Source organism: Amia ocellicauda, chromosome 1 (assembly GCF_036373705.1).
Source record: "Amia ocellicauda isolate fAmiCal2 chromosome 1, fAmiCal2.hap1, whole genome shotgun sequence".
In the NCBI taxonomy this organism is placed as follows: Eukaryota; Metazoa; Chordata; class Actinopteri; order Amiiformes; family Amiidae; genus Amia; species Amia ocellicauda.
Window position 1 is genome coordinate 37,626,806 of NC_089850.1, and position 23,268 is coordinate 37,650,073.

Below are 23,268 nucleotides of genomic sequence, written 5' to 3' on the forward strand. Positions count from 1 at the left end.
ATTGACCATTATAGTGTAAGAAAGTTTAGACATATCCTGTTCACTTTAGTCAAACACAATACTCATGTATTGTATTAAATACAATATATATATATATATATATATATATATATATATATATATATATATATATATATATATATTCTTACCATAATTCAGTAGCAGGGAAAGCAAGGCAAGGCTCCATTTTATTTCTGTCATTTATCCTTTAGGTATTTAAGATGTTTAACTGTCGCCAATGAATGTGCATTTGTAATAGGATTCCCTATTCTTATTTAGAATGATTAGACAAAAATGTATGTGTTTTGTTCTTGAGAAAATACTTTATGTGAATTAAATGTAATATCAACACTTAAAAATGTATTTGTGAAACTGGATAGTATTTCATACTACACTGTGTCTGGAGAACTAGATTTATAAGGTAAAAACGTATTTAACAAAATCCGATAAGGGGGATACAGATCTGTCAGATATGTACAGTACAAAATTCCATTCAATTTTTTTAAATCAATACTACATGTTGTGATGGACCAAGGTAAATAAATAAAAATGTGATTCAAATTAAAATTCTGATCATATTCCACAGACCCATATTCAGAAGTAATCAACTTATGGAACAATCTCAGCGTTCACTACTGGTCTCCAATCACAGTCATCTTTAACTCCCACACACACAGTTCAGTCTCATGGCAAACAAGAAGTGACCCATAGAACAGGGCGCTACACAAGACTACACAGCAGGGCAGCATAGCTCCATTCAAAACCCATCGGACAGAAAATAAAACCCCATAATACCACAAAATGAATTAACTCCAAGCTTTAGTGCCACCTTCTGTACAACTAGGGGCGTCACCCTGGTCACCTCCCTTGCTCACACTCCAGTCTCTCTCTCTCTCTCTCTCTCTCTCTCTCTCTCTCTCTCTCTCTCTCTCTCTCTCTCTCTCTCTCTCTCTCTCTCTCTCTCTCTCTCTCTCTCTCTCTCTCTCTCTCTCGATCTGCATATGGGATAGAGCTTTTGGGCAGCACCTCCTAAAGCAGAGCCTTGGCAGCCAACATAGCAGTCGCATACTCTGAATTTGTTCCCCTTAGCTGAGCGGAATGGGGACGTCAGGTTTCTTTCCTCATTTTCTTCTTCTTCTTCTTCCTGTCTTTCTTGGTGCCAGGCTCTGTAGGAACAAATGATGAGAGAGAGAGAGAGTACTTTTCAGTAAAGCAACTCCCGAGGCAACACCAGTTCAAATCTGCTGATCTGCACTATGTTGCTGTCATCACACACCACGCTGTGAAGCTCAGTATGTAAGACGTAAGAAGCACTTTCTCTCAGGCAGTGATGGGCAACTCCAGTCCTCAAAAGTTGAATTCCTAGCGTTAAGAAGTACCTTTCAATTAGCAACTAATTTATACCTTGAAATTTCAAGGTGATTTGACATGTCTGAATATGTAATTAAGATAAGGGGTATAAGGAAAAACAGGTGGCAATTCCTGCAAGGTATCAATGTCTCAATGAAGACAGAGCTCGACAGAAAAGAAAAGCAAAAGAACAAACAAACGGTCATGTGACCAGTCATTTAAATGTGAAAAGGGATATTATAATGATCAATGCTTTCTTCTTTCATTTCAATGATCATTGTAACTTGTCAAGTCGACGCTCCTGCTTAGCTTTCTTTTAGAGTGATGGTAATCCTTGCATTTTGTCAAAAGGGATATTATAGCCATTTCCTGTCAAGATTGTATTCAGGCTGACACCTTGTTTTGAGACAGAGCTAAATGGTCCGTGATCCAGATATGCTTTACAAGTGATCTGATTTTACATTATTATTTCTACTACTTTTCTGGTCTGAAACAACAAACACCCACTACTTTCTCTAACAGATGCATAAGAAACACCCCTTGAAAGTGTCCTGTTACAAATGAAAAGTGGACTTTTGGAAATATTCTTCCTTGTGTATGCAGCTAGCATCACTTTTTAAAGCAGGATGTTGTGAAGTGCCTCAATGTTAAACAAAAAAGCAATTTCTTCAATGTTTTTCTAGCCTGTGGAGAAAAGTTGCCCACCGTCAGATGGCCCCGTGCCGGCCAGGCCCTTAATGTCCGAGTCATCCGCTTCCCACTGAGAGCTCTTCACACTGGCACTGCCCTTCTCTCCATCCTCCTTCAGTTTTTTTCCAGGTCCTTGCCCTGGCTGACTCACAACAAAAACAAACAATTCCAGAGGGGCGGTGACAAATCCTGCATGTTTACTCGTTTCTCATTAAAGCTAGCTGGTTTCTCATGGCTACCAAAATAGGAAACTGGTGATGGTTGCATTACTGGCATCTCAAAGCTTCAAACTTCGTAACTAGCCATCAACATTTTAGTAAATAACCGCTAATGAATAATACATGCAGAATATCTGAAAAGGAGCCGAGTTTCCTATCTGCAGTGTATCAAAGCCTGAACAGCAGGTTCTTGCACAGTGCACCGTGAGAACAAAAAACGATCAGTGGAATGAATGCCCACACAGTCGATCCTGCCAACTAACCAATTCATGTCAGTGAATGTTGGTAAGAGGCCGAAATGCTAAATACAAAGAAGAAAAAAAGACAGGTGGAATATGTTATTCCCTGTGGATGGGTTTGATTTACTTTCGTCAGATTTTCCAAAATGTGATTTCTGACTGTTTTAATTTAAAAGAAGTACACAGCTCAATATGCACTGCTGTTATATATATAATTAATCCCAGCAGACAGCAATTTGATTTTATCAAGAAGGAAAAGCTTTAAATTATTTAAGAAGCATGCTGCTCTGGAAAAAACTTGGACTTCAAAGGATTCCTGCATGGCACTGAAATGTATAGCTGGGGATGGCTGTGTACTAAATCCTCTAAAGACTCAAGATTGTCTGCAATGGGAGCTTTCTAACCCCCCACCCATATCCTCCCACCTCCACGTGTGGAGTATGAAAGGTTCCTAATGTTATCCCTGCAGTGCATTAATTTAATACAATAGGAATATTCTAAATATGTAGAATGACAAATCGAAAGCATTCTGTTCAACATCCTAGAATCCATTTATTCGAGGATCGCCAGGGATTTCTGAGCTCTTGGAACTTACTGATGTAGCAGGAAATTAGAACACTGACATTGATACAAAAAACCAGGCACAATGTAAACCTCAGGCATTAGGAACAATATGTAATGCTTATCTGCGATTCAAAGAAACAATTCAAATCAGAATTCAATTAAAATATTAAAAGTCTCTCTTTCCCCATTTAAAACATTTAATCAACATTATTAGACCATTAACAGACCAATGCAAATGAACACGTTTCTGCCAAATGGCTATCATCGGGGTGTGATTCAAGGCCTACCGGTCTATGTCCCTCTGGCTGTGCTAGTGCAGAGCTCTCTTCACACCAGTTACCCCACTCCTCACTAGGGGGGTTCCAGTCTGATGATTGGTCAACATCAAAAGGGTAATCTGTTAGGAAGAAGGAAATAAATAAATTGCATCACTTGAAGGGTAAATGGAGAATATATTCAGAAAAGTGAGGTAAGATGATTTATGTGATTTTTATTTAGTTTGGATTTACCACTTAAATGTACTGAGGAAAAACAGCACAATACAAATGAGTTCTATGGCAATGTTTAACCAATCCCCCTCCCAGATTTGCAATTGAACAGACAAGTTACAGACCAAAAACAAAAGCTATTTCTTTCAGACAGCCTTGCCTTCCAGTCTCCATTACTTTATTGCACACACATCAATGACGTGTGCCAGAACAGCACATAGCACTATTTGCTGAACTCTTATAAAGATTATCTTCAGAGTTATCCAACAGATAACTGACAGTGCTATTTGTGGCCACTTCATTCTATTATATTCCACACTGCATTAAAACCAAATTACTGTCAGTTTCTGGGGCCGGTGATGTAAGGGATCAATGGCAAGACTCAATCTTCAGAACAATCTCAATTGCTTTAAACTGGCATGGACTTTAGGGTCTTATTAACCCAATTTAGGGCCAGACTATTCTCTAAAGTGTGCATCATGATAAGGGATATTGGTTTGAAAGGCTCTGATAAGCTTATAATGTCGCCTTTCAGCTCAATACCATGCATTCTCCACCTATTGGTAAGGCATAGTATATGAAAAGTCAATCAACAATCAATCTAGACTAGTAGAAATACACTTACGGTCCACCGACTATGCTACTCTATTATTGTGCAGTTGAATTTTAAGATTTTATGATAAAAACTGTAACATATTAAATTAGAAGACACTTCCAAGGGATTATGGGTCACTAGGTTTTGGATATAAAGCAGGGCTACATGCAGAATTACATGACTGCAGTGTACTGTTGAGAGAGGGAAGAAGCGACTGAGCCGGACATGAAATTTGAAAAAATAAAACAAACAGGCAATTACATTTTAATTGCATCTTCTACCAGCTTATTACCATTATCACTAAGCCTCAATAAGCATTGCAAGGCGGCTTGTATTCCTCTCATCCCCGATCATGAAAGTGGGTGATAAGCTGCAGAGGGCTGCCTCTGATCCGTCATCTCTTCTCCTGGCTGGGGAGAGCTGCCACAATGCCTTCGATTGGACAAAAGTCCTTCATAATCCAGTGGAGACTGACAGCTGGGTAGCAGAATTAATAACTGAAGCGCAGACAGAAAACCCACAGCAAAAAAAAAAAAACTTTCAAGCCATCCGCATTCTCTTTGCTAAAAATAGCAAATCCATGGCAGAAAAGGATTTGCAAATTGTGGAAGTAACACAGCAACCCAAAGACAGTACTAATTAACTCCTGCGGACTCAGATTGCAAGGTAGTGCTGTTCACAGTGTGGAGGGTCAGGCCTGCTCCAACGGCTGAAAAAACACCAGCATGTTGCCCTCCCTTTTTAACAATGTAATTCCCGGACAGATTAGTGAAAGCACCAGAAAAACTTATGCTCTGTGTATTACAAACACAACTCAATCCCCTATTCACAGTTTGGAATAAAGCGCAGCCGAGAGGGGAGAGAGCAGGGCAGCACAGGAACACTTCAGAGGAATGGCAAAACATACTTGCTTTAAATAACTTCTTGTACTGTTTAGGGTTAACAGCCTGAAAAATTGCCATTTACACTTTTAGGGTTTCCTGCTTTTTTCTACAGATTAATTCTTTACTCTTTGGAATGTCAGCTGGGTAAGAATTCTGCAGCTTTATTCTCCAGTGCTCATCTTTCTTTAATTCATGCGAGTACACCACTCAGCTGAGTGAAACGATCTTTCCAGTCTGATTGTATCGTATGCTGCCGTAAACCAAACGGGATGTAGATGAGTAGATGGAGAAGAATTAAAGCTTCTCAGTTGTTATTCACTAGAAGCCTATCTGCTTGTTCAATCCGGTAAATACATGCAAATCATGAGACATATAAATGAGTTACAGGAATATAACCAATGCTGGATCAATGCTCTGTGAATTTGTGGCAACTTGGGACATTAAAGAAGAGTGGGAAATAAAGCTGAGCTAATGCTCGTCTTGATCAGTCTGTGTTACACTGCCACAGGACAGCACATAAAGCCCCTGTAGGATACTGAACCCACCCCCTGAACAATCACGAGTCATGCAGAAGCACAGGGAGGGATCAGTGTTATTTTTATATAAAGAAGGAAGACAACGGCCTCACTTAAGAGGGAATAATCTCATGTCTCTTAGGGGCAGAGGCTTCTACTACAAGAGCTGAGGATTCTTCAGAGCATGAACTGTAAAATCAAGTGCAATTCCAGCTGCACTTTATCCGAGAGGCAATGCTGAGATGAAACAGCCTTTCTGCAAGTAGGAAGTGTAGCTAAAGCCTCCATGCACACAGCAATGAAGGATTGCTGCATACTGCTTTATCTATTGGGTGGATTTGAAAGGACCTTATCTAGAGTTGCATCTTGGAGATTTTAAGCTGTAAACCACATTGCATCATAGTGCACTGAAGTGTTGTAATGATATTGAGATGTATGCAAATAAATTAGATGTTACAAAATCTTCTATTTATCTGGTACATGCTTGTGTACGCTATGTGCCCTAGTATTGTTTGTTTATGCAGAAGCCATTTAATCATATAATCTTGAAAACTCTATAAAAAGTGGAGAAAATTCTATAAAACTCTCTCTCTTTATAAATGTAATGTATATATATATATATTTTTTTTTTATTGAGTGTGAAAAAAATCTCCTGTTCTCAAGCAGTCTTGCAGATACCGTACTAATACAACCAAAGTTGTTTTAGCTTTTATTCACAGATACATTTATATATCTGGTAAATAATAATTCTCAGTTTGGCATTAGTGTAATGCATACGTTTCTGTCTAAAGCTGACACCTACTGTGGATTGAGGGTACTGTACTTTGACTGTGGACCAAAAAGGGTAAGCGGGAGGAAAAGGGAGAGGCCGCAGCATAGTGCGCAAATAAGGAAATTATTAAATAACCAGCTGCAGAATTCTCACCTAGTCCGAGCCAGGCTTCGTCCACACCTAGAGAAGCCATCTGCGCTCGCCACTGGCCGTGAGATGGACTGGCTTGCGATGAGATGTCTTCTGGGCTGGCTAAAAAGTATTAAAAAGGAGGTTTTATTGACATTCTGCACATATCTTTCCAGTCATTCCAATCTGAAAATTGTGCATTAGAACAAGTAGAAAAATATATGGTTTTAATAGATTTTCTTTGATTAAGAAACCCCGGTAGCAGCCTAGACCTGGAAATCCCCACCCATTCTAATCCACTACCTCAACTGTGGTTACTGCTGTACTTTCATGACTTGTGGTATTTCAGAAGCAGATTCAACACAAATAATTATTGCTGAAGACTGGAAACTAACAGCAAGGTAAGAATTTATCAAGAGAATAAAAATCTGTAAAACTTACCACCAAATTCAGAAGTGAAGTCAGGAACAGTTCCGAAGGTCACAGGTTCTGATTTTAAATCTTTCAAATCCCAGGTTCCTAAATATACAAAAACGAAAAAAAAAAACCCATACAGCCCCGTATGAAACAAATCACTTGCTTAGAGTATATTTACCTATACTGAAAGTAATTTGTAATACAAAATAACAATCTCATTTGACATCAATGACTACTATTTTTTAATTTCATTAAAAGAAAATAGAATTTAAAGAAACAAAGAAAACAGACAGTGGCATTATTTTGTCCACTGATGAATTGCACATTTCATGCAACTAGGGCAATTTAACACATCTGATTTTTAGGACTAATATAAATTCAGATTTTCTTATTAATCATCATGTCCAAGAACACATGCACATTCATATAGCAAGCAGCATACATTTGTAACACAAAATAAACCTTTGATTAAACCCTGATGCAGTGCAGAACTGACCTACATGGGAAAAAATATCCTCTTCCTGTGTTCCTGGCGGCACCCACTCCACGGGTCTCCGGCCGGCCTTCCCCGGGTCCTGGGACTGCGATTCTCGACATATGTATGCAGCGGGCTTGGTCTCCACAGCCCCCCAGCCTGCGAGGCTCACGGGGCCCGCCCTCTCCCCCTGAGGGGACCCCTGCCTGCCGGCCTCCCTGTCAGCTCTCTCACCCCAGTGGGAAGAGCCTTCACCCACCAGGGCCTGCGGAGAGCTCCCTTTGACAGGGTCTAGCAAACAAGATAAACCAGGGCTGGCCATGAGACTCCTACTGCTCAGTTTGTTCCTTTTCAGGTTTCCATGCAGCTACAGGCTCCTGCACCAATTACACCGATCAGCCATAACATTATGACCACCTTCCTAATATTGTGAAGGTCCCCCTTTTGCCGCCAAAACAGCCCTGACCCATCGAGGCATGGACTCCACTAGACCTCTGAAGGTGTGCTGTGGTATCTGGCACCAAGACGTTAGCAGTAGATCCTTTAAGTCCTGTAAGTTGTGAGGTGGGGCTTCCATGGATCGTACTTGTTTGGCCAGCACATCCCAAAGATGAACTCGGGATTCATCAGACCAAGCCACCTTCTTCCATTGCTCCATGGTCCAGTTCTGATGCTCACGTGCCCATTGTAGGCACTTTCGCCAGATGACATGGGGTCAGCATGGGCACCCTGACCCCAACCCCAACCCCATACACAACAAATTGCGATGCACTGTGTGTTCTGACACCTTTCTATCAGAACCAGCATTCACTTTTTCGGCAATTTGAGCTACAGTAGCTCGTCTGTTGGATCGGACCACACGGGCCAGCCTTCGCTCCCCACGTGCATCAATGAGCCTTGGCCGCCCATGACCCTGTCACCAGTTCACCGCTTTTCCTTCCTTGGACCACTTTTGATAGGTACTGACCACTGCAGACTGGGAACACCCCACAAGAGCTGCAGTTTTGGAGATGCTCTGACCCAGTCGTCTACCCATCACAATTTGGCCCTTGTCAAAGTCGCTCAGATCCTTACGCTTGCCCATTTTTCCTGCTTCTAACACATCAACTTTGAGGACAAAATGTTCACTTGCTGCCTAATATATCCCACCCACTGACAGGTGCCATGATAACGAGATTATCAGTGTTATTCACTTCACCTGTCAGTGGTCATAATGTTGTGGCTGATCGGTGTATACTGACAAAGCTAATATTTTCATGTTATTTTAAAAATATATTCATGTTATTTTTATCTCTTCATGTCTGGCGATGCAAATGTGGTGAAAATGAGGCAGCAAGTGTAAAATATCCTTTTCTAAAATACAAAAGCCTACAGCTCTTCATCATGAAATGGCTTTTGCAATTTTTGTCCTATTCCTGGAAAGAGACTCCTGCTCAAACATGCCTCTGGCACTCCTGTGTCCATTCAATAGGGACAGTCTGAAGAGACTCTAGATAGACTTGTTTACTGCACTTAAAAGGAGTATCTGTGCAGTTAATCACAGTTCATCCAAGATACCCATAAGACAGCGTGAGCCACAGAAACAATAAGAAATACCCCTTATTGTTATTAATAGTTACTAAATCAAAGGTCTGTTAGAGAGAGCTGGCAGATCTGGACTGAGCTGCTGAAGTGTCCCAGGAGGCTTATAAATTGCACAGGACTACTCTCTGTGAAAACAAGCTAGCACACATTTAGAAACCCTCTCGGGGGGTATCAGAGCCCACTGCCAGCTCTGCGCTTTCATTCACGTGATGCTTACCCTTCTGTTTCATGCGCTCCTTCCTGAGCTGTCTCTTCTCTCGACTGCTGATTTTAGTCACCCACACACCTGAAACACACAAGAGGTGCACTGTTTAATAGATACCCTCTCATAGTGGAGGCTGTAAACACATACATCAGGATGTTAGAACACATAAATATAAACCATAGACTTCCAACACAAAATTAACAACTAAAATATGCTTATTTCAAGTGCAAAACATTGGGGGCAGTGCTCCTTGGTCAAGTTTTAGTGCTATTGTTGTAGTTTCCTATATAAAATCAGATTTTACCCCAGATTAAAATAAAGCTTTGACCAACCGGCCAATAAGAAATGACTGACATATTACATGATGGCAGATTTTCATGGGGCTGAAGCAAGATTGCTCTGGCAAACAAAGAACTGCAATCAAGCACTTTAACTGTAAATTTTGTTTGGTGTTTTTTTTTTTTTTTTTTCTGTTGGTCTTTTTTTTTTTTAAATGTGAATTAGCTAAATCTTGATATGCACTTGTCCAGATGTTTGAACTGATCAACTTGGTAAATGACAATGCAATATTGTATAAAATATATGTTTTTTTTTTTTTTAAATGTTCCACTGACCCATCTCCTCCTCAGTCTTGTCTTTGCCAGGAAATGTGTCCTTCACAAACTTCTCTTCAACATTATCTGTCTTTCGCTTCTTTTTCTTGGGCTATAAACAGACAAATTGAATGTATTGCATTTAATGCAACTTAAATCTAGTCCTGCATCCTATTAAGGTATAGCCTAGACTTCTCCAACCATTTAGTTTATTCTTGAAATAAGTTTAGATCACTGTCTAAATGTCAGGCAAGAAAAAGCAACAAACTGGATGAGTAAGACGCAAATCATTTTTGGGCTGTTTCAGGACAGAAACATCATTGACAGCCATCTTACAAAGCATTAACACTTAAAAAAAGAAGAAAAACAATCGCCAGGTTTACTAGAGTTGGACTGCTTTTGGAAAAGAGAAAGATACCATACAAATGTGATTTAAGTCACAGCTTCAGGAAGTTTCTGATATGGCTAAAATATGAGGCCCACATAATTCTTCATATTAAACATTTCTAGTAACAATTTAGAGAACAATAACATGTGAAAACAGCTAACTATTGAAGCTTGCATTTCTACCGACTAACGGTGCAAAAATGCAAACCAAGACGGAAGATATAGAGGCCTTTGGTCAGGTTGGTTAATATGCCTTCCTGTCACAGAAGTGCAGTCTTTCAGAAGACCCTCCCCCCGGCATTTCCTCAGGCCACCTCAGTCACTGAAGTCAGATGCATGAAAAATAACACATTTCACAGCTGACACAACAGGCAGCATATGGCAGTTTGCAAAATCCCTTCCAAACTAAAGCATTGTTAAAAACAACAATGCAGCTGAAAGAGTAACTTTAAGTAAGTATGTCAGGGTATGAGAACGGAACATGATTTGAGGGCAAAGTTGTTTTGTGTTGATCCAACCGAGCCGAGAATGAAACCCTGATATATGCCCATGTTTGGGAGGTAGCTGCCGGTCTAAACTTTCTAATCTGTGGCTGACCACTTTGTCTAAAAACACAGGCAGTTGAACTTTGGCCAAGGCATCTTGGAACCTCACTAAATTAAAAAAAAAAAGAAAAAATAACATACATACATATTTTGTTAAGTGTGAAGGAAACCATTCTACATCCAACTAAACTTCAGTTTTAACACACTGTGTTCACAAAGCCTTCTCCTTACAGGGCCCTGAGCAAAAGAGTAGTCTTTCCTCTTATTTAAATGTATTCCCTGCTCTGTTGTAGGTAGATTTATGCAGTAAATTAGTATACTATTGTCCATTTCCTGTACTAGGCTTCTATTCCTTTTCAGTTGTAGTTTCCTCTTTGTGGTGCTATGTATTTCATTTTCTTATACCCACTGAAAGTAGTATATAAAATGAGTTCTGAAGATGGAATAATCTTGCAAACAGGGCGAGTCACATGTTTGTGTCGAGGACGAGACACGATTGCCTGACAGTTCAAGGAAAATGGCACACCTCCTGAAAGCACTTAACACTGAAACACTGTCAGCCAAAAACCTCCCTGGACAAAGCCAGCCTTTGCAGGATTCCCACAGACTGTAATCTAACCAGAGCAGCTTCAGTTTATATAATGAGGGAACTGACAGATGTGCAATGAGAAGCAGTTAAGTCTGTCAGCTCTTCCACATCACTCAGGGGTGCATACTCCACAGTTTTTAGCTGACAGGAACGCTATAAAAGGATATAAAAAAAGCTGCCAGAATTGTGCTGCATGAACTGTCAGAATTCTCAGTGGGTTGCTGTAATCTTTTAATTATTAAAAAGGGAGCATTATTTAAATGTTGTACATTAAATACAATCTAGCTAAGTGAAAACCAATTAGGATTTTATTTTTAACACTACAATCACATGAATACTCTTGTGATCAAACTGTGAAGTACTTCATAATATCCCAGGCACTATATTAAAATAGTAGTCAATTTATGATAGATGACTATATAACTGTCACCCATCAAGGCCAACAAAGGCTCCAGAAATGACCACAGAAGCACTTTTCTCCAGCACTGGAATTACCTTCATTTGCTTCTTGTCTGCAGCACTGGGACCCTGAGCCCCATTATCCAGGGGGGTTTGGATTTCGGAGGAATTGCGTGGCTGTCCATTTGCAGGCTCCTAGGGGTTGAGACACACTGTTAATCTCTTCAATAGCTGGGACAGATAGACAGATTTATACTGGTATGAAACAGATGTACAATATACATAGTTTTAGTCAAAATAATTCACACCCTTCATTTGAGAATATGTTATACAGAGACTGATTTAATAAATACATATTGTAGACTAAATTATAATTATTTAACAAAAATACTGTGAATAAATTCAGAGCCGTTCTAATAAGTGGTTTTGACAGCTTGTAACAATCCTGTGAAATGTTTTGTTGTTCCTAATACTTTATTATTCCTTTACAAGTATGTGATTAAATAAACATGTACATGTACTAATTTATGTAGGGGTTTGTGAGATAGGGTGACTCTGAACAGGCACCCTTTTTTTGGTGAAAATGTGAAGACAAGGAAACTGGAACAATAATCACTTTGTGAGTTCCATTACACATTGTTCAGTACAGCTGCATGCTCTGTATCAACTGAGACCCAAATGCTGTATCCTCACACAATGACAGCAGCCATTCAAACGACTCTAGTCGCAAGTCGTTATTTCACCCTGACTGCATTACAGCCTAAACACACTGACAGCGACAGCAGTGGCAGACAATGAGGTCGGTCGAGTTGCTGGAGCGCAGATTTGCGCAGAAGTGCGGAAAACTGCGCTAAACGAACGCGACCCCCAGATACACCCCCCTCTCACATCCAACAAGCAAGACACGCTGCCACAAAGGGCATGCGATACTCTTATACTTATCGCACCAGTCAAAAGCCACTTAATTTCCCAATCAATCAATAAGAAGACAGACAGGGACAAGCAGCTCACCTACCTTCCCTCTCTCCTTGCCTTTCCTCTTGCCGAGCTCCTCGGGAGGTTTGCTCTTTCTCACGGTAATGACAGGTGCGGGTCTTCCCTGTAAGATGTCGTCGAAAGACAGGTCGCTATTGTTGTGCTGGCCGGAGAAGGCGGCTATGGCCCCACGCCGGCCTCTTCTCCGGAGGACAACAAACACAAAGAAGACCACACCCCCCAGCAGCACGGACAGCACGGGCAGAGCCTGGCAGCCGCCGAGCTGCGCAACCAGCTCCGCCACATCCGAGCCCCGCACGAACTCCGTCCCAGCGGCGAGCACCGAGCGCAGCAGCGCACTGCACCCCATCACTGGATCATCAATGTGTCAGTGCTCAGTCTGGTCTCGAAAGAACAATCCTCCCAAATCAAAATAACTGAACTAACTCGGATGTCTAGCGAACACTACCTGGATCCCTTGGATACCGTTACAAACATACGTCAAAGCATGCTTCAAATAGACTGAATACACAGGCCAATAAAGCAATATTCTTACAGTACTCCTCGTGTATTGATACGATGAAACTGACACCAAGAGACAGTCGGAAGTTTCCTCCTTCCTGGAAAAGTGCTACATTGCCAACTTCATTGTTCCTGCAGCAAAGACATCTTTTGTACGTAAATAAAACGGCAGTGACTTCAGCTGATGACAAAGTCTTTCCCAAAAAACACAGAACGGCGTAAGTCAATGTTAGGAATAGCAGTAGTGGGAGAGATTGACGGTGGCCATCAAAGCCCAGAATAGACCGGGAGTAGCTGGTCCTGCGTTTGATGTTGCCTTCCATTCTGCTCCGCTATTGGTTGATTGAGCCATTTGTAACATGAAGTGCAGTGCGATGTGCGTTATTGATTTCCTGGGGCGGCCGAGTGATGAAATCGAGAATATTAATAACAGCATGCGTTTAATGTATCTGAAGGTAGTTTGTCTGCATGTGACAGTGCTTTGTGCGGGATATATTGATGGATATGTATTTTTATACTGGTATTATTATTATTATTATTATTATTATTATTATTATTATTAGTGTTATTATTGTGTTCTGACCATCACAATGAAGTCGCATTTTCTGGTCTTGGAGCAACCTGCAATCTTCTATTTTCATGTGTTGGGGGGCTTTACCATAACGGGCACTAGATGGCATAAGAGCAGTGTTAAATATAAAGTACAAATAAAATATACTACTATTTACCTACTATAGCTAGTAATACAAATAAAACAACTATTTCAGCATTCGAATTAAGTGCTGTGAGTGGTATACTATAAGAAAATTAAAATGTCTTAAACAGCCACAAATATTGACATTTGAGAAAACGTAGAGCAATAACATATTTAAAAGACAATCTAGTTTAAGCATAATAATAAAGCACACACTATTTAAATCAAGAAAACAGTAATTTTATTACAAATTCACTTGTTTTGTTATTAAAAGAATTGAAATGAAATTCGCGTTTATAATTAGTAAAATGTAATCACACTCACACTTCACACTGTGCCACTGTTCTTAATATCATCTCAAATGCATGCATCAAAGAACTTGAACATACTTTTTGTTCTCCTCTCTCAGATAAGGCTTCCATTGAAGAAACATGTTCTACATTCTACTTTAACAGCCTCTGTTCTTCCTTTATCCTGCAGTAATGACAGAGGCTGTTCACTGAACTCCAGCTTCATCACAGACAAGCAACAGGGGTTATTCACTTCAGAAGGAAGCCAGAGCCACTGATTTGAGGAATGTTAAAGGCATCGAGGCTTTGATGCCTTTGAAGAATTCAAATGGCTTTCTCTTTTAAATTAATATCATTATTGAAATACTGCTAGGCCACTCCAATGGCACAGAGACTAAGTTCAACCATACATATCTGATTAATTTGCTTTATATTCTGGGACATTTGTAGTAGCTGTGACAGAGTGAGTTGGCAGTTCTTTCCTATCAGAAACCCTGTGCTCTCTGGTTAGGTAAAAATACTAAAACTCTCAGAGCAATAACAGAAAGAGGGGCTGTGGACTGTACATGCCAAAATCACTTCACTTTCACTTTAAGCCATCAAAACATTTATTCAATCCTGGAGCTTGAGGTTGTGCCAAAAGAATGATGCCAGTTCTTTAAGAATGAAATGTGTACATAGGCAGAACAATGATAAACCTCAGCTATTATGTGCTGTGTATTGTCTGACCTAACTTTCGTCTTTTGCTCAAGCATTCACTTGCAGATTTTACTTTTCACTTTGAGATCAACATAAAATAAACATAAAAACAAGAGGAAAGCAAGTAAGCTTGATTAGGAAGAGCTTAGATCTCAAAGAGAAGCCACCTGTGAACAGACAGATGTCTTCCTGGACCTGTTCAGGTATCACAGGGATTAGCTATAGAAAAAGGTAACTGGTATGGAAATCCTGCAAAAAAGGGAAATTCCACCTATTGTTGAATATTTAGTTTCTGCTCGTATCAAGTCTGACCAGCAGGAGTCGCCTGTTCATATCACAGCATGTTGTGTCCAGGAGAATCTCGTTATCTGTGTTTTGTTCCAATAATTCTGTATAAATTTGTATAAAAAATGACAGATGCCAAAATAAGACTTCATCATTAAAACACTTAAAACAGAAACAATTTCAAAAAGCAATTTAATTCAGGTGCTGTCGCTGGCCTGACCATTTCAGGTTCATTTCTTGGTACCATTGGTCTATTAAACTTTAATTTTTCCAAAATGAAAGAAAGAAACAAACTAACCTTAAACCTTAATGTTTTAATTTTAATGTATCTTTCAAATTATAGAGATTTGGTTTCCCGATTAGCAATGCTCTATTAATAACAAAGAAACTCTATTGAAGCATTCATTTAATGACAAACATATTTTCTCAAGGTGGGATCTTTAATTGAAACCCAATGTTGCTCAGTAATGCTGTCTGGAACATTGATTACATTTCACTATAAAAGTAAAAAGGAACATATGTTTCACATCAGTTTTATGCATTTTGTTAAAGTTTCCCTCAGTTCTAAGTGGCTAGTGATAATCACTCTGACTGCATAATAGGGAATGATAGGCTGGTCAATACAACTATGTAGAATATTTTAGGTCATGTACATTGTATGTATGTATGTATGAATGTGTGAATGTATTTATGTATGTATAATTATGGTCAAACATTTTAAAAAATATACCTACACGCTAGTTTGACAAGGACAAAAAAACAAGAAAAAAAGCTACACATCAAACCAAAAATCTGAAGTCATAAGATGAAAACAAACTAACAGACATCAAACATTACTGGAATATTTACTGGGGGAGCGACTGTAGATCTGGAAACATTCACACAACTAGGTATGAATACAATCCCACAGAAATGGCTAACTTGTATGTGTGTAAAATAAGTCTTGTATCTATGATTTAGGGCAGTGATAAACTCCTGGGCTGCAGGGCCTTCTGATTTTGTACTCCATCCATTTTCTTATTTAAAATAAATAATTAGCCTAAGTTGACACTTGTTTACAAGTCTAGTCCATCAAGACTTTTCAGCTGCTTATAAGTCCTTACAGTCATTATTTAGACCTTGGAATTATTTGGCCTTTTTACATAGCAATGCTTGAGTGTTTCTTTATTGACCCCAAGGAAAGCAATGGTCCATAAAAAACATCAGTACAATCATTCAATAAATCTGTTCACTCCTGAGTGTTGCAGAGTTTGCTTTGTGCATAAATCAGTTGTTTTGCATTGTACACCTCAGCTAATTGGCTTTCTCTTTTTGTGTCAAGAAGGTGCTTTTAAAACCTGCTGCGCTGTAGCCCTCTGGGACCTGGCGTGAAGACAACTTGTTTGGAAATATTTGTATTGGTTTTCCTGAAGTGACTTTCACCTATGGGAAGTAGCCTGATGTATAACCCAATAGCTTGATGTCATGCATTGAATTGGATTGTTAATCTCTGATCCAAAATCAACTACTGTTATAGACTGGAATGCAAGGGATGAAAAACTACCAAGAAATAAACTCACAGAAAAGGAGAAGGTGAGATTAGAAGCTTTGCAGGCCTAAACTGGAACAGAGATGCTGCAGATCGAAACAAGTGGAAACACCTTGGGCAGGCCTTCCTCCAGCAGTGGGTCGACAAAGGCTGCTGCTGCTATGCATAGGTATCCAGTAATGGTCATACATTACCAGTGAGCAAGGCTAAAATGAATAGGCTTAGATTAGCAACAGTACTAGATAGTTTTTTTAAATATATTTGAAGAGTTTGGTCAATTCATACGACCACTTGTATTACAGTGCTGCCAGGAAAACAGGATTTGTTCTTGACTCCTTTGCTGCACTTATTTTGGGGGAACCCAAAATCTCTCCAAAAATTGATTTCTTTTGAAAGGCTGTAAATGATACTTGATACCAGCATGATCCCACTGCATTATGCAGCACAAATCCTTACAGGAAGCACTGAAACCAAACATGACTGGATTACCCACATCAAACTGCTGTGACAGTAAAACATTAAAATTGTTACCACATTTTCATAATCCTAACCTTACTGTGGTATCACGATTGTAAGACAATTTCCCTTGCGTCTGCAAAAGAGTGATGCTATGTTTATGATGCAATTTTGAGTGGCTCGATAACTAATTAAAATAAGTCTGGTTTTACCCCCTTTAAGTGGTATCCATCCATTTTTGAAACCACTTGTCCTGGTGAGGCATAAGGCACAAGGCAGGAATACACCCAGGACAGGACATCAGTCCATTGCTTAGCAATGCACACAGCAATTTAGAGAGGCCAATTCACCTAACCTGCATGTCTTTGGACAGTGGGATGAAACCAGAGTGCCCAGAGAAAACCCACATGGACATGGGGAAAACATGCAAACTCCACACAGACAGGCACTACAAACAGGGCCTTGAACCCAGGACCCCTGGAGCTGTGAGGCAGCAGCGCTAACCACCACACCACCTTGCCCTAGTAATGCTCTACCAGGCCTGTACTGCAGCTGTCTTTAGTTCTTGCTTGTTCTTGGGGTGTTTTGCCTTCAGTTTTGCCTCAGGAATCAAAACAAACCAATCAAAGAGATAGCACAAACATTAGGTGTTGCCAAATCAACGAATTGGTACATTAAGTCAACAGTCAAGAGAAGACTTCACCAGAGTAAATACAGAGGGTTTACCACAAGATGTAAACAGGAAACGGGAAGACCAGATTAGAAGTTTGCCAAAAAACATCTAAAGAACCCTATACAGTTCTGGAACATCATGTGGACAGATGAGACAAAGATCAACTTGTACCAGAATGATGGGAAGAGAAGAGTATGGAGAAGGGAAGGAATTGCTCATGATCCGACGCATACCATCTCATCTGTGAAGCATGTTATGGCATGGGCATGTATGGCTGACAAAACAGCAGGATAAATTCTGAAGTGTTTAGGGCTATCTTATCTGCTCAGATTCAGCCAAATGCTTTAAAATTCATTGCACAGCGCTTCACAGTGCAGATGGACAATGACCTGAAGCATGCTGTGAAAGCAACCCAAGACTTTTTTAAGGTGAAGAAGTGGAATGTTCTGCAATGGCCAAGTCAATCAGCTGACCTGAATCCAACTGACCATGCATTTCACTGGCTGAAGGCAAAAGCAGGAACCAAAGACAGCTGCAGTACAGAGTACAGAGCATCACCAGTCATTGACTGCAAAAGATTTGCCACCAAGTATTGAAACTCACAATTTAATTCATGATTATGTTAGTTTGTCCAAATACTTTTGAGCCCCTAAAATTGGGGGGACCACATATACAAATGTGTGTAATTCCTACACCATTCACCCAATTTAGATGTAACTACCCTCAAATTAAACATGAAAGTCTACGCTTTATTGATTGTTTCAGATCCATTGTACAAAGCCAAAATGATGAAAATTGTGTCCTTGTCCAAATATTTATGGACCTAGCTGTATATCTAAGGGTATATTGGCACCCAGGAAGCAGAAGGCAGAAAGAGATATAGAAAATAAAATACTTTCATTTAAATAAACTAACAAAAAACCACCAGCACATTCTCCTGAAAGAACTAAACTCTATTAGTCTGTTAATCCTCCTTCAGTCTCTGTGTTCATTCAGTCCTCTCTTTTTTTGGAGCAAAGGTTCTTTAAAATGGTGTGGTGCCGACTCAGGGGGATAATTGACTGATTGGCCAACTATACATGAGCAATGTGGCATATTCCTATGCTGGTCTGCTGGCCAGTCAGTCAATTAAGCCTCTCAGACCAGCACACCTAAAAAGTCTGTCCCCGTGGCAGGGTGGGGTGGGATCTCCCCCGTCACAAGACCTATACACACTTAAGAAAATGTGTCGTTTTCAAACTATCAGGCGAAAATTTGAAATAGGTTGCACAATGGAAAGAAGTAAAACAGATGTTCTTTTGGAATTATTTTGACGGAGGCAGCATAATGTCCTATAGAAATCGTCCAACTTCACAGAAATTGTGGCAATGTATTTTTTATTGACACAAACTTGATGTTGTTTGGGAGTGTAACGACTGTGCAGAGCAGCATATGAAATCTGTGCTTTTATAGCAGCCACACATCTATACATCTGTTGGAAGTGACTATAATCCTGAAGGAAAACACTTATTTCAAGGATGTGCTCTTCCATTATATAAATACAATAAAAATGAAACTGTCAGTATATGTTAATTACACTGCATAAAATACATTTATTTTTTGCCTGATGTAAGTCTATCTCAAAATGATATTACTTTCTGTAATTTCTGGATTAGTTTTAAATAGAGCACTTCAATTAATGTTTTATTAACATAAAACATCGGGGCTCCAGATTCATAATAATTTATAACTGATAACTATACTGACATGCACATTCAGATAGAAGTGAGTCTGCATGTTCCTTTTTGTGGTATTGTACATATAATTGTCATTGTCACTGTCTCTATGAAGAACACAAATTAAAATTAAGAGGAAATGCTTTTAAGAAGAAAAACAGGAAGCTCTTCTCTACACAAAGGGTTGTGGAAGTCTGGAACAAGTTACCCAGCCATGTCACTGAAGCCCTAGGATCTTTCAAGAAACAGCTGAAGGACATTTTTGGATCATTTAGTTATTGGGCCAAGAGATCTCCTTGTGCTTGTAACCTTTCTGAAGTTCTTCTTTTTATTGTTTGGAAAGTGGTAGCCGTCTGGGTTCCAGGAAGACAAAGAGGTGGCAGGGCTCCATCTGTGGACAACCAAGTCACAGGCCATCGTGCCTTCAGAACAGCTGGAGCATGAATGAGCATCGCCCACACAGAAGCACTACATCTGTCACCAGGCTACAGGCGCTACCCAAGAAACAACTGCTCATGACAGTGTGAAGAGACATGGGGGTTAGGAATAGTGTAGGAAGCAGAAAAGTGAAAAGTCATTGGAAAAACAAATGAAAAAAATAATAAAATGCATTACACAGACTATGGTAAAGCATAGCAAGGCAAATTGAAGCATAGGATAAGATTTTCATAGTAGCTTTTTAGGTGAGACACCTCCACAAAGCACTTAAATCATATTGAAACTGTAAACAGTGATTTTTATTTGAATAGCTCTTCAGGAAGATACTACTCAGACACCAGCTTTTGTAATAGAATAAGAAAAAATCCCCTTCAATTGTCACTACCTTGCCCTCACTGTTGTTCTGTTTATTGCAAAGACGTCTCGATCAAATTGTAAATAACTACTTTTTAATTAAATTAGCAATTTTCCAACAAGCTTCTCCAGTTGCACTCCAAGTGTAAATGAATAAAGAATGCTTTGCCAAGAATGACTGCCAAATAGTCTCTATCCACCTTTTCTTAAATGATGAAGAAAAACATTGTTTTTACTTTCCTGGCAGAAGGCCACTTTTCTTACAATGGTCCCTGTTTTTGTTTAATTGATTTGCTAAACAAACTGAATTTTTCTGTGTGATAGGTCTAGTAGAGTAGACATGACACAATGTTTATCTTGTGCAGTAAAGCCAGAATATTTGTTTTAACCCAGACATTATTATCCTCGGTAATTTGCTTAATGATGAGAAAAGAAAACTTAAACAAATTTCTTTTTTTTTAAAGAAGTTTTAAGCAACAGGGAGTGTGGGTGCGACGCTTGTTGTTGGACCTTATATCGTGGGATTTATGATAGTGTGTGTACATAATGGATGTATCTCATTGGCTGTGCTGGGAGCAAGAGTGAAGTGTGATTAGGGGTTGTCCCCCCTCCGAACTTTATTCTCAATTGATATACAATATGATGAGGATCAAAACAATTATATGAAACAATTTTGGACATTAGAGGGTTTTCAAATGTAATAAAAATGGGAGATCAATTGTTAGCAAATTTTAAAATGCAGAATTGAATACTTAGTCAGTCTGCTGGCATTTTCAAGTTGGTAGAAGCTTTCTCGGACAGTGTTAATCAGAGATTAAAAAACATCTTTTAAAATCACTTCACAAAGGCCTGTCTAAACAGATATCTAATGAAAGGGTTTAACTTTACTCCACCTCTAACAGAAACTATTAAAACATAATGAATATGTATTAAATAGTATGAATTGAAGGTTTTACGATTTCTTTACGAAACAGAGGGCAGTCTTTTAGAACTACTTAGGAAATGGTTTAATCATTATGCAGTGCTTTGAGCGTCCCCTAGCTCCCTGAACATTAATGAGTTGCAAAAGGGAATGAAGAAACAGATTTATTCAAGATTAAGACCACACAGAAAATAAGTGAATAAACTTTCAACCTGGGTATGTGATCACTGTCCTTCCTTAACCTAGCTTTTTACCTTTTTTGGAAAGTGACTTGTACTAAGGCAAATAAAATCACTTCACAGACTTACATTAAGACAGTCGCATGAGGTGGGGACAATGTAGGGATTATATTTGATCCAGACTTGAGTTGCGAGATGGCAGCTGAGGAGGTAGCCAAGGAGGTGTTCTACCCGTGTTTAAGAAATAAACTGAAATGCAGGCCTCTTTGTCCTGATTCATAATGTGAAATGAATGCAGGCATCTGTCATTTCGATCCTTGACTCCTAAAATGCCTCATTTGCTGATATCTTGGACGAATGTTATATTACACTGCAATCCTGTTCAGAATTGTGCAGCCGGCATTAAAACTATAACTAGTAAAGGAGCACAACTGACTGTGCTGGCTTCTCTGTAAAGGCTTCGTGTACAGTAAAAATTCCCCCAAATTACTTGTCAGCAAAGGGTTTTAAAAGTAAGGCAGACTTATGTGAACACTTCAGACTGTAAAACCACCGAACAGGCAACTGTAAAAAGAGTTTAAAATATGAGGAAATTAAGCAAACAAATCAAGTGATAAGAGAAATCTATCAGGTCATGTGTGTCTTTCTCTGCGATAATGCTGCTTCCTGTTCAAATGATCCCAAACACTACAAACCAAACTGACCGAAGCAAAATGAAGAACAAACAAACAATGTACAATGTACAGCTTTCCTGGAAAGTGGTTCAGCATAATATTTTATGGGGGTGAGTGGAGCCTTCCCAGTTTTGATCTATTGTTCTTGCAGTATATGTGTGTTATTTTCTCAATTTCTTGATCCCACTGTCCCCAGCAAGAAATCATAGTCGACCAAATAATTGTATTACATTTTTATATTGCACTCATTATATAAACTGGTTACAGTCAATTCAACTGGAAAATGCAAGCACTGTAAAGTTTTTTTGTAACATTAAACCATAAGGGTTTTAATTATACCTTGTCTGAGTTCATTTTCCCCCTGCAAGACATAACCTCCTATCCTAATTTGGAAAGAATGAAGCTTTTGTGTCTGTGGAGCAGAAAGCTGTATAAGATACGAGAGAGCTTGGAACACGTTTCTGTGAATCATGTGGCTCTAACTTGAGCAGTTTAATCCCAAAATAGAGAGGAGTGCAAACCAATATAACCTGCATGAAAAGAATCTGAAATCAACACTTTGGTATCCAGGTGTTTTTATTCAACTCAATAGAAATATAGATTCATAGTGTGAAGTCTCAGAGAACATGCAATGCTAGACAATACCTAATTTGTGTATTGACTGGAGGTTGATTTCTTGTTGTAACTGGTTGCTGTCAGAAGCTGTAAACTAAATGAGTAATTCCTTATTTAAAATAACCACATATAATTTGTGTTTACAAAGAGTGTGCCAGAGAGTGATTTGTTCTTGTCTTGTGTTGTCAACAGTTTCATTAATATTTTGTCACCTTACTGTTTCAAGAATATACTGGCTGTGGACTACAACAATTATATGTGTAGAAAACAAATCCAAAATCCTAAAATCCATAAAAACTATTTCTTTATTCTCTATTGAGTTGACTGTATTGATTTATATTACTGGAATCTGAAGGGAACTGACAGCAAAGGCAAATCCAAATGTAATGTCAAACTAATAAAAAGTATGCTTATAAAGTTTTTATTTTTATTTTTTCATTAAGATGGTTTTATAAGACTATTGGGGAGATAAGCATGACATTTTGTTTGAAGAATCAGAATCACATCGCAGACAGGGTGAGTTTCACAGTATACCTGTACAATGGCTTCATCTCTCTGGTGCCACTAAAAAGGGATTATTGTGGTAAGCCAAGCTGCTCCAAATAAAGAGG

At 39.2% G+C, this 23,268-nt stretch overlaps 1 protein-coding gene across 2 annotated transcripts; it reads right to left on the reverse strand.

The window, feature by feature from the left end:
• Positions 1–133: 133 nt before the first annotated feature.
• LOC136749428 (protein LYRIC) lies at positions 134–13,444 on the reverse strand. Of its 2 annotated transcripts, XM_066703730.1 has the most exons (10): positions 12,654–13,444; positions 11,735–11,833; positions 9,740–9,830; positions 9,138–9,206; positions 7,358–7,627; positions 6,886–6,963; positions 6,469–6,567; positions 3,349–3,458; positions 2,056–2,182; positions 134–1,166 (listed from the first exon to the last, which is right to left on the reverse strand). In XM_066703730.1, exons 1-10 carry the CDS (start codon positions 12,981–12,983, stop codon positions 1,108–1,110), a joined length of 1,332 nt encoding a protein of 443 aa, XP_066559827.1. In that variant the 5' UTR covers positions 12,984–13,444; the 3' UTR covers positions 134–1,107. The 2 variants fall into 2 exon arrangements, with proteins under 2 accessions (XP_066559827.1, XP_066559834.1); XM_066703737.1 differs by lacking the exon at positions 7,358–7,627.
• Between the last annotated feature and the right edge of the window lie 9,824 nt (positions 13,445–23,268).